General features: G+C 42.4%; 2 protein-coding genes across 2 annotated transcripts in view; one reads left to right on the forward strand and one right to left on the reverse strand.

Moving 5' to 3' along the window:
• Positions 1-5,352, forward strand: part of prss23 (serine protease 23) — a 5,915-nt gene extending 563 nt beyond the window's left edge. The window contains exon 2 of the mRNA XM_087799881.1: positions 3,699-5,352. Within this exon, the coding sequence (XP_087656007.1) occupies positions 3,699-4,773 (1,075 nt within the window). The 3' untranslated portion in view covers positions 4,774-5,352. The remainder of the gene's footprint in view (positions 1-3,698) is intronic.
• A 1,361-nt stretch (positions 5,353-6,713) lies between these two features.
• cfl1 (cofilin 1) lies at positions 6,714-12,125 on the reverse strand. The gene is made up of 4 exons (XM_087799882.1): positions 12,006-12,125; positions 8,304-8,614; positions 7,938-8,014; positions 6,714-7,452 (listed from the first exon to the last, which is right to left on the reverse strand). Exons 1-4 carry the CDS (start codon positions 12,006-12,008, stop codon positions 7,340-7,342), a joined length of 504 nt encoding a protein of 167 aa, XP_087656008.1. The 5' UTR covers positions 12,009-12,125; the 3' UTR covers positions 6,714-7,339.
• Between the last annotated feature and the right edge of the window lie 1,730 nt (positions 12,126-13,855).

Consider the following 13,855-nt stretch of genomic DNA (forward strand, 5'->3'; position numbering starts at 1 on the left):
CATGTTGGAAAAGTATTTTCCACTTGAGCCTGTCGATGAGTTTGGTGAGTTAAACCAGCAGAAGTCTCTTGAGCTGTCACTCAAAGAGAAAGACGCTTCACGCCCTGATCTTTGTCAGGAACCTCGGCCTCACCTGTTCAAACTTGTCCCGTTTCACTTTTACACACCTGCCCCTGAACGCCTCGGGCGCCACAAACAGAGATTCGACGAGTTCAAGTCTCAGAGTCAAACATTTATACGTCAGTAAACAAACACAGAACAACATGAAGGATCATCAGACATGACCAGTCGAGTGAAGATAAAAACAAGTTGAATTTATACTTCGTGTTGAGTCGTGTTGAGTCGTCATGAAACTAAAACGTTCGCCTCGAGAACTTTATTCAGGAAAATATTTGATTCTCAAACCATTGAATCCACGAGGATTATAAAAACAATTTAAGGAAATATTTTAATTAACAACTAAATGAACCTCCGTCTCAACATTTAACAGTTTCTTATAAAACTTCCCGTCAAATAACACTTAAATAAAATGGTCGTAAAAAAGAAACATACACTAAAATAACAGGGTGTGAGGTAGTTCAACAATTTAAAAATAAACAATAACAACAATATTTTTAATCATAAATCGCAGGTTAAGAGCCATGAACGACGATCAATATTTTTTAAATGTTTATGTATATTTAGATAATTTTTTATCCTCAAACAACACAATGTTTATGTATTTTAATCGTGTTTGTTTTTATACAGGTCGCCCCCAAAAAATGATTATTTTATTTTAAAAGTCCATGTTGAAGCGACGTCATGATCAGAATTAAAACCTTCTTTATCTTTTATTATTTTCACTCAATTAAAACGAAAATCAACTTTTCTGACAAACGACACAAAAGAAGAAAAGATAATAAAGTGAACTCGTTCACTTCTGTCTCTCCATCAATAAAAAGCTTTCATTCCACACTTGGATCGAGTCTCTTGTTTTTCGCTCTAATTGGACTCTTTGTCGGGTCAGAACCGAGGCAGAACCTGCTCTGTGGACGGTTGTTTGCAGAAACGTCGTGTCGTGTCGCGAGTAAATCTGATCCGAGCGAGTCTCGCAGGAACAAGAGCTTCATTGTTGGACCTGACCTCGCTGACGGGTTCAGAACCGGCAACGATTCATGAGGATTTACAGCAGCTCTGGGTTTGATGGACGGACACACGACCTACTTCTGGGCCGGTTCTTCGTCTGTAGACTTGAGCTCAGTGGATCACAAGGACGAGCCGGTCCTGGTCCGGTTCTGTTGTGACGGAGCGTGTTACCCAACACCTGCAGAACCTTTTATTCCGTTGTCTGGTTTGAAACTTGAGTCCAGTTCAGTGAAGGCTTTGAAAGTTTATTTTTATTTTACTTAAATATAATAACTTTAATTATTTAATTATTCATTTAATTAAAAAAAAAATCCTTTATTTAAAGGTTGATTTTTTTCATAATCGAATTGAAAAATATGTATATTTTCAAAATCAATACATTTTATTTTATACATAGAAATTGATTTTCTGATTTCTATTGTTCAAAAATAAATGTTCTGAATTCGATATTTTTAAATTCATAGCCTTTTGAATTCAATATCAAATGTTGGTACATTAGCTTCTTAACAGACGAACCAATCGAGCACCGATTCACTCGCTTTAACTTTATAATTCAAAGCTTTTAAACAACCATCAGTTTATAACTGAAATCCTTCCCTTGTCTTTGAATCAGCCTTGATTGACGCGCCAGAGTGTTGTGGTCAGTAGTTGTGTTGTGGTCAGTAGTTGTGTTGTGGTCAGTAGTTGTGTTGTGGTCAGTAGTTGTATTGTGGTCAGTAGTTGTGTTGTGATCAGTAGTTGTGTTGTGGTCAGTAGTTGTGTTGTGATCAGTAGTTGTATTGTGGTCAGTAGTTGTGTTGTGATCAGTAGTTGTATTGTGGTCAGTAGTTGTGTTGTGATCAGTAGTTGTGTTGTGGTCAGTAGTTGTATTGTGGTCAGTAGTTGTGTTGTGATCAGTAGTTGTGTTGTGGTCAGTAGTTGTGTTGTGGTTAGTAGTTGTATTGTGATCAGTAGTTGTGTTGTGGTTAGTAGTTGTGTTGTGGTCAGTAGTTGTGTTGTGGTTAGTAGTTGTATTGTGATCAGTAGTTGGTCAGTAATTGTGCTGTGGTCAGTAGTTGTGTTGTGGTTAGTAGTTGTATTGTGATCAGTAGTTGGTCAGTAATTGTGTTGTGGTCAGTAGTTGTGTTGTGGTCAGTAGTTGTGTTGTGGTTAGTAGTTGTATTGTGGTCAGTAGTTGGTCAGTAATTGTGTTGTGGTCAGTAGTTGTGTTGTGGTCAGTAGTTGTGTTGTGGTTAGTAGTTGTATTGTGGTCAGTAGTTGTGTTGTGGTCAGTAGTTGTATTGTGGTCAGTAGTTGTGTTGTGGTCAGTAGTTGTGTTGTGGTTAGTAGTTGTATTGTGATCAGTAGTTGGTCAGTAATTGTGTTGTGGTCAGTAGTTGTGTTGTGGTCAGTAGTTGTGTTGTGGTTAGTAGTTGTATTGTGATCAGTAGTTGGTCAGTAATTGTGTTGTGGTCAGTAGTTGTGTTGTGGTCAGTAGTTGTGTTGTGGTTAGTAGTTGTATTGTGGTCAGTAGTTGTGTTGTGGTCAGTAGTTGTGTTGTGGTCAGTAGTTGTGTTGTGGTCAGTAGTTGTGTTGTGGTCAGTAGTTGTGTTGTGGTCAGTAGTTGTGTTGTGGTTAGTAGTTGTATTGTGATCAGTAGTTGGTCAGTAATTGTGTTGTGGTCAGTAGTTGTGTTGTGGTCAGTAGTTGTGTTGTGGTCAGTAGTTGTGTTGTGGTTAGTAGTTGTATTGTGATCAGTAGTTGGTCAGTAATTGTGTTGTGGTCAGTAGTTGTGTTGTGGTCAGTAGTTGTGTTGTGGTCAGTAGTTGTGTTGTGGTTAGTAGTTGTATTGTGGTCAGTAGTTGTGTTGTGGTCAGTAGTTGTGTTGTGGTCAGTAGTTGTGTTGTGGTTAGTAGTTGTATTGTGGTCAGTAGTTGGTCAGTAATTGTGTTGTGGTCAGTAGTTGTGTTGTGGTCAGTAGTTGTGTTGTGGTTAGTAGTTGTATTGTGGTCAGTAGTTGTGTTGTGGTCAGTAGTTGTGTTGTGGTCAGTAGTTGTATTGTGGTCAGTAGTTTTGTTGTGGTCAGTAGTTGTGTTGTGGTTAGTAGTTGTATTGTGGTCAGTAGTTGTGTTGTGGTCAGTAGTTGTGTTGTGGTCAGTAGTTGTGTTGTGGTTAGTAGTTGTATTGTGGTCAGTAGTTGTGTTGTGGTCAGTAGTTGTGTTGTGGTTAGTAGTTGTATTGTGGTCAGTAGTTGTGTTGTGGTCAGTAGTTGTGTTGTGGTTAGTAGTTGTATTGTGGTCAGTAGTTGTGTTGTGGTCAGTAGTTGTGTTGTGGTCAGTAGCTGGTCAGTAATTGTGTTTTGGTCAGTCTTTGTGTTCTGGTCAGTAATGTGTTGTGGTAGGTAGTTGTGTTGTTGTCAGTTGTTGTGTTGTGGTTAGTTGTTGTGTTATGGTCAGTAATTGGGTTCTGGTGAGTTGTTGTGGTCAATAATTGCATTGTGGTCAGTAGTTGTGTTGTGGTCTGTTGTTGGGTTGTGTACTAGTTGGTCAGTAGTTGTGGTCAGTAGTTGGTCAGTAACATGTTTGTCTCTACAGCACACGCGTCTCCATCATGGAAGTCTTCCTGACTCACCTGCTCCTGGTCCTCCTCCCTCCTCTGGTCTCCTCCTCCTCTCCTCTGCACCCTCGGGTGCCCACCTTGGTGCCTCACGCCCCTCGACCTCTGACCCGCTCCCGCTTCAGCGCCTACACCCGGCTGGACTTCAGCACCCACTGCAACGCCAGCTGCCTCCACCAGAGGGAGCTGGCGGACACGCTGGACTTCGAGACCCTGTACTCGGACGGATCCCGGACCCTGACGGCGGTGGACGTCCAGGGCGAGGCGAGGGAGGCGGCGCCGAGGCGCCCGAGGTCCAGACGAGTGCGGCGGCAGATCTACGGCGCCGACGGACGCTTCAACATCCAGGGCGACCACTTCCTGCTGGACTACCCGTTCTCCACGGCCGTGAGGATCTCCACGGGCTGCACCGGCGTCCTGGTCTCTCAGCGCCACGTCCTGACCGCGGCCCACTGCGTGCACGACGGCAAGGATTACGTCAAGGGGGCTCGGAAGCTGCGGGTGGGCTTCCTCATCCCGCCGTCCCTCAACGGCACCGGGGCGGACCCGAGGCCCCTGGTCCGCTGGGCCCGGGTCAGACGCACCCGCGTCCCCAAGGGTTGGATCCAGGGCCCGCAGGAAGTCAGCATGGACTTCGACTACGCCCTGCTGGAGCTGCGCTGGACCCACCGCCGGCCCTTCATGCGGCTCTCGGTGGCCCCGACCCCGGACGACCTGGCCGGGAAGAGGATCCACTTCTCGGGCTTCGACAGCGACCGTCCGGGCGAGCTGGTCTACAGGTTCTGCCCGGTGGAGGAGGAGTCCAGCGACCTGATCTACCAGCACTGCGACGCCCGGCCCGGCGCCAGCGGCTCCGGCGTGTACGGGCGGGTCTGGGACGAGGCCCTGGAGCGCTGGGAGAGGAAGGTCATCGGGATCTTCTCGGGACACCAGTGGCTGGAGATCGACGGCGAGAACCGGGACTACAACGTGGCGGTCCGGATCACGCCGCTCAAGTTCGCCCAGATCTGCTACTGGGTTCACGGGAACCGCCTGGACTGTGATCAGGGATGACTTGAAGTTCTGGTTCCAGGGACGTCTGGAAATATATCATCAGAATATTGAACTAACATTTTAGACTTTTTTATTGAAATGTTTTTTAATGATTTATCGAATTGAGATTGGATTGACGCAGACATTACTAGCAGAGCTCAGAGCGACTTGATCGAACTTTCAGCCGATCAGGCGACGCACAAGATCAAGATCAAGTATCTCTGTGATCTGCTGGTAATGTCTGGCGACACTTTTATACCATTTATTCCATTAATAAATTAATTTTAAAAGACTACGGGTTAAGAAATAAAGAATTTTAAATTATTGGAATAATAATAGCAAACTATGCGTAAAACAAAACGCTTTTTTATTCTTAAAAAAAAAACTATTCGATGCTTTAAAAACACTTTAATTAAAAAAGAAAAACGTTTAAAATGTTAAACTGGTCAATATTCTGATGTCACCGAGATGTTTCCAGAACAGTTTCCAGAACAGTTTGGAAGAAAACGATCCAGACGCTGATGTTAAAGACGTTTGATATTTTTATTTTTGGACTAAAGAGAAATCGTTGATATATTTTAATAAACAGAGATTTATGAAGGTCTTGTTATTGTTCTAGTCCTCTGGCTCCCTCTAGTGGCCGCGCGCTTATAAACGTGCGCGTCACACTCGAAATTAAACCGTGATTCACATGCAAGACGAGCAGGAGATAAAAAAAATATATAAATTATTTAAAAGTAATCGATACATGAACAGATGGTTAAATATAAAACACTGATATAAATACCTGCTACCGCCGCCATTTTCGCAACGTCCTTTTTGGGCCAAAACTCGTAGATTGTTGCCGTAGTTTGAGCGAATGAATTTACGTTTGGTGACGACAGTTGGAAAGTCTGAGCTTAAACCGGTGCCCGACAATATATATATATATATATTATGTAGGGCAATATATAATATATATATATATATATATATATATATATATAGACATATATATACATAGACACCGCATCGACTGCTGTCGCATACTAGTGTGTATACAGGGCGGCCATCTTGGTACAGTGTCACTCGCTCCTACAGTGCATTACGTCTATAGAGGAATGATGTGTTTACATTATAATGATCATAAATCGCTCGTTAGTCAAGCTTTTTTTCACGGGGTTTGTTTTTCAAACCTCAGAACAGATAGAAATTATAAATATATAAAAAACATTTTCGATATGGATTTGATAGAAACATACGGACTAAACTATAGAATAATTGTATTTAAAGATTGAGATGTACTAGAAGTATCTCCTTCCCTGTAGTTAATGCTGCCTCTGAACCAAGATGGCGGCGCTTTATACCGTCTACAGTCGATGTGTCGTATTTGTATTTCCGTCTGTGACTGAAGGTACGTTTAGTGACGACAGTCGGAAAGTCTGACCGTAAACAGGTGCGACCGTAGAGCAGGTCCGGAAGAAACTTCCCACGTAAACGATGGTTCCGTTTGTAGCTCCAGACACGTTTCAAAATCAAACTATTTTTATTGAAATGTTCTTGTCCTTGAAACTATTAATACATTTAAATAGTTTGAGGTTGATAAAAGAAATTGAAAACTCAATTAGTAAAATGTATAAAGAGCATTTGATCTTAATCCAAAAATACATTTTCTAAATATATTTTAAATGAATTGACTAAATTTAAAAAATATAAAATAAAGTTAACCCCATAAAGATTCTAACTATTGAAACAACTAAGAATTCACACCTTAAAAAAAAAAAAAGTTAACATTTGAAATGTTGCATTTAACATTCAATATTCCAGTGGCGAAGAAATACTTCCATATATTTCTCTGTTCTCGGTCAAATGAAAACAATGTGATGCTAATCGTCAGATTAATTCAAATATAGTCAGTTATCGACAGCAGGATCGTCCAGTTCCAACATCTGGTCAGTTCCGCGTAAAGACAAAACAAGTCAGTAGTTTAGTGCTTTTTAATAGAGATCCGGAGACGATACAAAACATCCACCATTCAATAGTCAGTCTCAAACGTCGCTCCCATCAGACCTGAATCACAACAAGTTTCTTTTAATTCAACAAGAAGGAGGAATGTGTTCACTACATGGAATCTGAACCGAAACACTGGTTTGATGAGAAGAACATGAAACAAACACATGGATGTCGTGGTGTTCCCAGAAGTTGGTACTTCTTGTGCAATCAAATTAGTTTTTACTACATCTAGTCTCAACTACACACTTACAAAACTTAACTAGAAGTTTGGCAAAAAAAAAAAAAAAAAAAAAAAAAGTAGTTGGAACAACTGGTGTCGATGGTAGGATTGAGATTGTTGAGAGTCCCTTTCAAATAGAACCAGAAAAATAACCTTCTTGACCAAGTATACATCATCCGTTTGTTTTAGATTCTTTAGACATTAACTGGATTGACAGCCTGCATTTGTGGATCTTAACCCCCCACCCCCCCTCCCAGAGTGTCCGGCAAATGACGCTGGTTCCATTTTTGACCCCCTCCCCCTCTGGAATGAACAGCTAAACCCAACAAATGTGTCAGAAAGGCCTCTGAGGAATCGAGGCGGGGGCACGAGGACTTAGATGGGGGCTCCTTCCAGACTGATTACTGACGCTCCGCCCAGTTTGTCCGCCAGAGTTTGTCGCTCTTTCAAGTCTTCTAAGCCGTTCACCTGCCACTCGTGCTTGATACCTGCGGACAGAACCGAGAGAGTGAGTCGAGCGCCAGCTGCACAGTCAACTCCCATGATGCACTTCTACACTGCTGTATTCGTGACTGCCAATTGGCTACGATACCATATTTATATTCAAGTACTTGCTCGTGTCATTTCACTTTTATTCTTTAATGCCGTCACAAAAACTGTGGTTTTAAACACTTGCAATAGAAGATGCTGATTGGTCGCCTGGGTGGGAGGATTGTTGACGCCTTAAACGTTGAGTATACAAGTTCAACTAAATGTTAATTTAACCAAGTTATAAATGAAATTGTTTGTACTTTGGTGGAGTTTGTTTATGTCGGGGGGTTTTCAGAACGTAACCCCACAATGAGAGCAAGAGCCATAAAGAGCTCATGAAGTTTGAAGCTTCATGTTCATCAGGCGATGTTTTAAAAGCCTCTTCAGACTCTAAACATCCAACATTTAAGAAAACATTTTGACAGCAGAGAGTTTCACTCACCTTCAAATTTCCTCTTAATAGCATCTTTTGAGCTGGCGTAGATCATCTTGCTCTTCAAGGGGGCGCTGTCTGGAGCCCTGGAGGTCAAAAAACAATCTTAGATCTCAAAGTTTAAGAATGAGCGTCAAACTCAACCAAACTGGGGCCAAAATATCTTAGTCCGGGGCCAAACAAAACAGGCAGTTATCAAACAGGAAGTAGGCGTCAGGGACATCTTTAATTATTTGACGCTACATTCATCCCAATAATCCCTTCATAAAAATTGCAGTTTTACTTGCATCGTCAATAATGCCTTATTTAAAACACCTACATCTTTATATGTCACCATGAACATTTGAAGACAATAAAGTTCAGGGCGTTCCTCACCAGAAGATGAAGACCAGGTCCTCCTTCTTGGTTTCTTTGGTCTCGTAGGTGGCGTCGTACAGAGCGTAGCGGCAGTCGTTGGGGGGCAGCATGGAGACGAAGTGCTGGTAGGGGTCTTTGACGGTGGTTCCCAGATCCCCCTGCAGGATCTCTTTGCCCTCGTCCAGAACGATGTTCTTCAGGTCTTTGCTCAGGCAGAACAGGATGGCCTTCTTCCTCATCTTCTTCTCGTCCTCGTTGGCCTGAGCCTTCCGTACCTTCATGGTTTTGAAGACCTCGATCACTTCATCCGTCACTTTTACACCGGAGGCCTGGAGAGAAAACACACCTTTAACTTCCTGATCGTGGTACAGAGCTGATGGATTATATACATCATTAAAGTTGAATCATCGTTTCTTTCAACAAGATGGACTTTTGAAACGTCAGGAGCTCAACATCAGCAAAAGTCAATCATTTACAAGACAATGTCTTCTGGAACCAAAGCATTAAATATTGAGACATTTAATTTAAAAAAAGAAAGTATATATTGAATGGCAGATTTTAAATTTATTAAATATTTAAAACATACATTTTGTTAATCATTTATTCTAAAATGAAATGTTTTACTTTGTAGCCGTTCAAATTCTAAATGTTGGTACAATAGTGACACCAGACAAAACCAAGAGTACTGAGCTTCTCAAGCCAACAGTCACATGATCACCAGCGCCTTGCAGTGTATTGTATCGTCTGGTTGCACCATTATTATGCCACATTTATACATTGAACAATGTCAAAACACTACTGGCACTATTATAAAAGGCTACAAATGAATATATATTGAATTTAGATCGTTTTGTATTAATTGAATTAAAATAAAACGACCAAGCACCTGATTTTAACACTAACAACATCGACTACATTCAACATCTTAGCAACAAATGAAGTGACTGAGGAACAGAATCATCATGCATCACAAGATCTTTATTCACCGTCAGATTTGCTTTGGCTCAAGATAAATTAAACTTTAATACCACAGGGTTTCATTTTTTAAGATTTAATTCTCTAAATGATTCATCGACACCGAGAGAGACGAGGTTTCTGCGAGAGGAAGTGACCACCCCTGGACAAAGACTGACATGCGGATAAATCGTATTATTCTCAGTCACGTTTTTAAAAGGCCAATAAAAATATAAGTACACGTGAGGATTCTAACTATGCGGCGACACGATCTATAAAAACAGTAAATCTTTACAGCGTCAGCCAAGAGATTAAAGTGAAAAGACCGAGTGTATCTACACAAAAGAAAGAGGTTGTGACGTTCTTGTAGCCAATAGGGTTCGAGAGGCGACTCAAACCTGTGGGCCAAAGTTCTTCATGCGACTTAAACGGCATTAGGAGGAATGACGGGTCACTGAAGAACCAGGGTGTGGCAGTGACTCACTGGTGGGTAAAGATTGTCTATTATAAAATGTTCATTATGTAATACTCTGACAATAAACTCTGAACCTTCGGTGAAAGTCCAGCCCGTCGGATAAACAGTGTCCACTACAATAAAAAGGTGTAAACTTCGTCTGCTCAGAGTAAATATCAGCCATTATTAGAAGGAAGGCGAGGGTGCAGCAGGAAAGGCTCGAGCGAGCTGCTCGCTGACGCACAAAGAAGCTACTGTTGAATTATATAGAATGCGAGTCACATTGCCGAGTCAGTGTCCTCTATAAACTCCCTCGGCCGAGTCTTCTGACTCCGTTTAAGCCAATTCATCAGAGGAAAGAGCCGCCACGCAACAAAACTGCTATCTTGCAGCGACGAGAGACAATGAGGAGGAAATGGCGAAGGAGGAAATGAAAACCAAGCCAAGAGTTCAGCCGTGTCGTCCGTTTGACCAAAGTGTCACGAGTGGAAACCACTTCTTTAAGACGCTAAAGTACTTTACAAATAGGTTTTCTTTGACATGGTAAACAATCGCATCGTCCACGGATTCAGGTCTCGGTGTTAAAAGTACATTTAAGGCCAAATCTTGAGGTTATGCATGATTACTACTGAAGGAAGTCAACTGTTCTTGTGTGAAATTCAAAGTATCACATGACTCGAAAGACAAAGGGTTATGAACCGAAAGACGAGTCAATTTGGAGTCCAAGACTTTCACACAGTCAGTGAGTTCCTCAAATATAGTCAGAAGAGTCATTACAGTTACACACATTTTAACTTTAGTAGCAATTCAGCACTTTAACTCCTGAGCGGTGTAGCAACATTATCTAGAAGCACTTCAAAAATCAGCTTTTTAAAACTTACATTTCCAAGATTTGTAAAGAATAAAGGCTTATCTTGACATATTAAATGTAATCTTAAACCGTTTTTTTAAGCATCCTATTAAAAGGACACTTCTGACTCGACATCAACACAAGATGGAGGATTCAAGGAAAACATCATGACACAAGAAGGACAAAGACACAAGTGAAAGGTAGTACAGGAACAGAAAGTAGAACATTTCTATAATCTATAAATACATTGCATAAGTACAATAATTTTGTTAAATGGACAAATGTATGAAAAAAAACATTTGGTTTCCAAACAAAAATATTTTTGCAGTCATTCAAGTCTGACACGGTGTTTAAAGAACAATGTAGACGTTTTAGCTTCAAAAACAAAATGACTAAAGGATGTGAGAAAATGCCAAATAACGGTATGATGTAATACTTTAATGTAAAGCGTATAGAGAAGGACGAACTGTTCATTTGATGGAGGGAATAAAAGAAATAGGACTAAAAACACTCGAGTGTAAACGTCAACCATGAACGTTCCATTGTGTTGACAAGACGATGCAACGTTCAGGTCGCGTCATGAATCAGATGCGCAGCCGTTAGCTGGCGCTCAACAAAACTCTGGAAATATGAAACCCGGCATTAAAGCCATACGAGCCGCAGACACGAATCCAAACACGCGACATGTCTTGTATCAGAAAACGTTGACGAAGCGGCAGGAGAGGAAATAATGTATATGCAGCAAATCCAGGGTGGGGCCGTGAATGCAGCATGTGTGCGTTAGCTCGCTAAATAAGGCAAAAAATGTCGAGATTCTGTCTCTAAAGTGGCATAAAAGCAGCAGGTCGTGGCCGCTCGATGGGTGTCGAGGAGTGTTTGGACAAGAAGAGCAGGACCGACGCGGGCCCGGCGCGAGCAGCGGCGGAGAAGCGAGCAGACAAAGAGAATCACAGCAGCCATTATTGGAGACACTTTGTAGCTTAGCTTAGCTAACAGTACCGTTAGCTGCGCTAGCCTCGGGGCAGACGCTGCACCTGTCAGCCGCCGACGGACGCCTGTTCTCCGCGGAGATAACGTGACGGAAACTCGATCCGGACGAACACACACCCGCACGGGGCGTCATGACAACGGCGTGGAAGTTTACTCGAGCCGGGCCGCGAATAATGCGGCGTTTTTTTTGTTTTTTTTAAAGCGGCGGCTGGCGGGTCAAGAATGCGCGGGGGTGACGTCAGCAAAAATAGCATAGTTAGCATTTTTAATTTCAGCTCCTGATGAAACCGTCGATAAACACTTCCATCCGCGGCCTCACGACACCAGAACCCGCCGAGACACGACCAGCATCCGAGCCGCGTGGAGCCGGGATGCTGGTCCGTTATACGAGGGCGCGGAGGAGGACGAGCGACAGCGGGAGGAGGCGAGCCCCGCCGCGGCCTCCACGGCACCGGGAGCCGGTGGTTCTTACCATGTCTGCAGCTGAGAGTCTGTCCGTGCGAGTGCGTGGATCTGCGGCGATGAAGAGTCTCGTGCTCGCTCGCTCGCTGGATAGGTCGCGGGGACGAGCTTATATGCGCGTCACCAGCTGGGTCAGAGTGCACGAGCGAGGGCGGGTAACAGTCAAGATTGTTCCGTAAAGAATCATTTAAAATTTAAAATACAATCATTTGATAAACAACGTTATTCTCCAGTGTTTGCTTTAAAAACATCTCAAAATAAATAAATATTATTGAGTTAAAGTTATTTATTTAATCAAAATAATACGTTCAAAATCACAAGCCTTAATTATAATTTATTTTATGTCTATTCTTTGACATTCTTTCAAGAGTTGCGAGACAAAGAACAATAAATAAATGAACCACAAATGTATTAATTATTAAACACACGTGATTCCATTATAATAATTCATTATTAACATGAGCAACAAATGTGCAGTAAAATAATTCAATAAAAGTGTGATATTATACCAAGAGGCAAATAATAAAAATAATAAATAATTAAAGTGTAAAATATTAATTATTTAACACAGTTATCTTTTAATAGTTTAACAAAAACATGACACAAAGTTTAAATGTGGTACTTGAAAATATTTTTATTGTTTATTTCTAAGAGAGTTACACATCTTGACAACATTACATTAATTTAATACATTTAACATGTTATATTAAAAATGACTGTAAACCGTTAACACTTTTATATTTTAAGTTCAAGTTATTTTAAGTCATTTTATTTCATAAAGTTGTACGTATTTTACGCTCATTTTGCGTCAAAAATTGACATTAAAATTAAATCAATGTATATTAATTATATTAATTCGATGGTGATTTTAAAGGTTCACTTATGTTTAAATGAAAACACCTGATCTTCATCACGACGAGCGGACTATAGGATGATGATGATGATGAAGATGATGATGATGATGATGATGAAGAGCATCAAAGGGGGAGGAGCCTCGCTCGCTCCGCCCACCGTCGAGCTGCTTCCAAATATGGAAGTGAACGGTGAGCGCCATCGGTCAGTGCACGCGCCTCGCTCTCGGCGACGCTCATGACCATATATGGAAACAAACGACACCAAATTCGCTCGGAAGGATGTTTGGTTCGAGCGTCTGAGAGAGAGAGAGAGAGAGAGAGAGAGAGAGAGAGAGAGAGAGAGAGAGAGAGAGAGAGAGAGAGAGAGGAGACGGAGAGAGAGGGGAGGGGGAGAGAGAGAGAGAGAGAGAGAGAGGGGGAGAGAGAGAGGGGGGGAGGGAGAGAGAGAGAGGGGAGGGAGAGAGAGAGAGAGAGAGAGAGGGGGAGAGAGAGAGGGGGGGAGGGAGAGAGAGGGGAGGGGGGGAGAGAGAGAGAGAGAGAGGGGGGGAGAAAGAGAGAGTGAGGGAGACGGGGAGAGAAATAGAGAGAGTGAGGGAGAGAAAGAGAGAGATAGAGAAGGGGGGAAGAGAGAGTGAGGGAGACGGGGGAGAGAAAGAGAGAGAGAGTGAGGGAGGGGGGGAGAGAGAAAGAGAGAGTGAGAGAGGGGAGAGAAAGAAAGAGAGAGAGAGTGAGGGAGGGGGGGAGAGAGAAAGAGAGAGTGAGAGAGGGGAGAGAAAGAAAGAGAGAGAGAGTGAGGGAGGGGGGGAGAGAGAAAGAGAGAGTGAGAGAGGGGAGAGAAAGAAAGAGAGAGAGAGTGAGGGAGGGGGGGAGAGAGAAAGAGAGAGTGAGAGAGGGGAGAGAAAGAAAGAGAGAGAGAGTGAGGGAGAGAGAGCAAAAGGAGTTGAGAGGGAGAGGGTGAGAGAAAGAGAGAGAGAGTGAGGGAGGAGAGGAGGCTCGTGACGCAGCG

This window comes from Callionymus lyra, chromosome 9 (assembly GCF_982586985.1).
Source record: "Callionymus lyra chromosome 9, fCalLyr1.hap1.1, whole genome shotgun sequence".
Lineage (NCBI taxonomy): Eukaryota > Metazoa > Chordata > Actinopteri > Syngnathiformes > Callionymidae > Callionymus > Callionymus lyra.

Excerpts from the sequence above, each read along its gene's own strand:
- cfl1 (XM_087799882.1), bottom strand. Across the intron at positions 8,015-8,303 it reads GACCTGGTCTTCATCTTCTG|GGCTCCAGACAGCGCCCCCT; the intron begins GTGAGGAACGCC and ends TTTGACCTCCAG. Across the intron at positions 7,453-7,937 it reads TATTAAGAGGAAATTTGAAG|GTATCAAGCACGAGTGGCAG; the intron begins GTGAGTGAAACT and ends TTCTGTCCGCAG.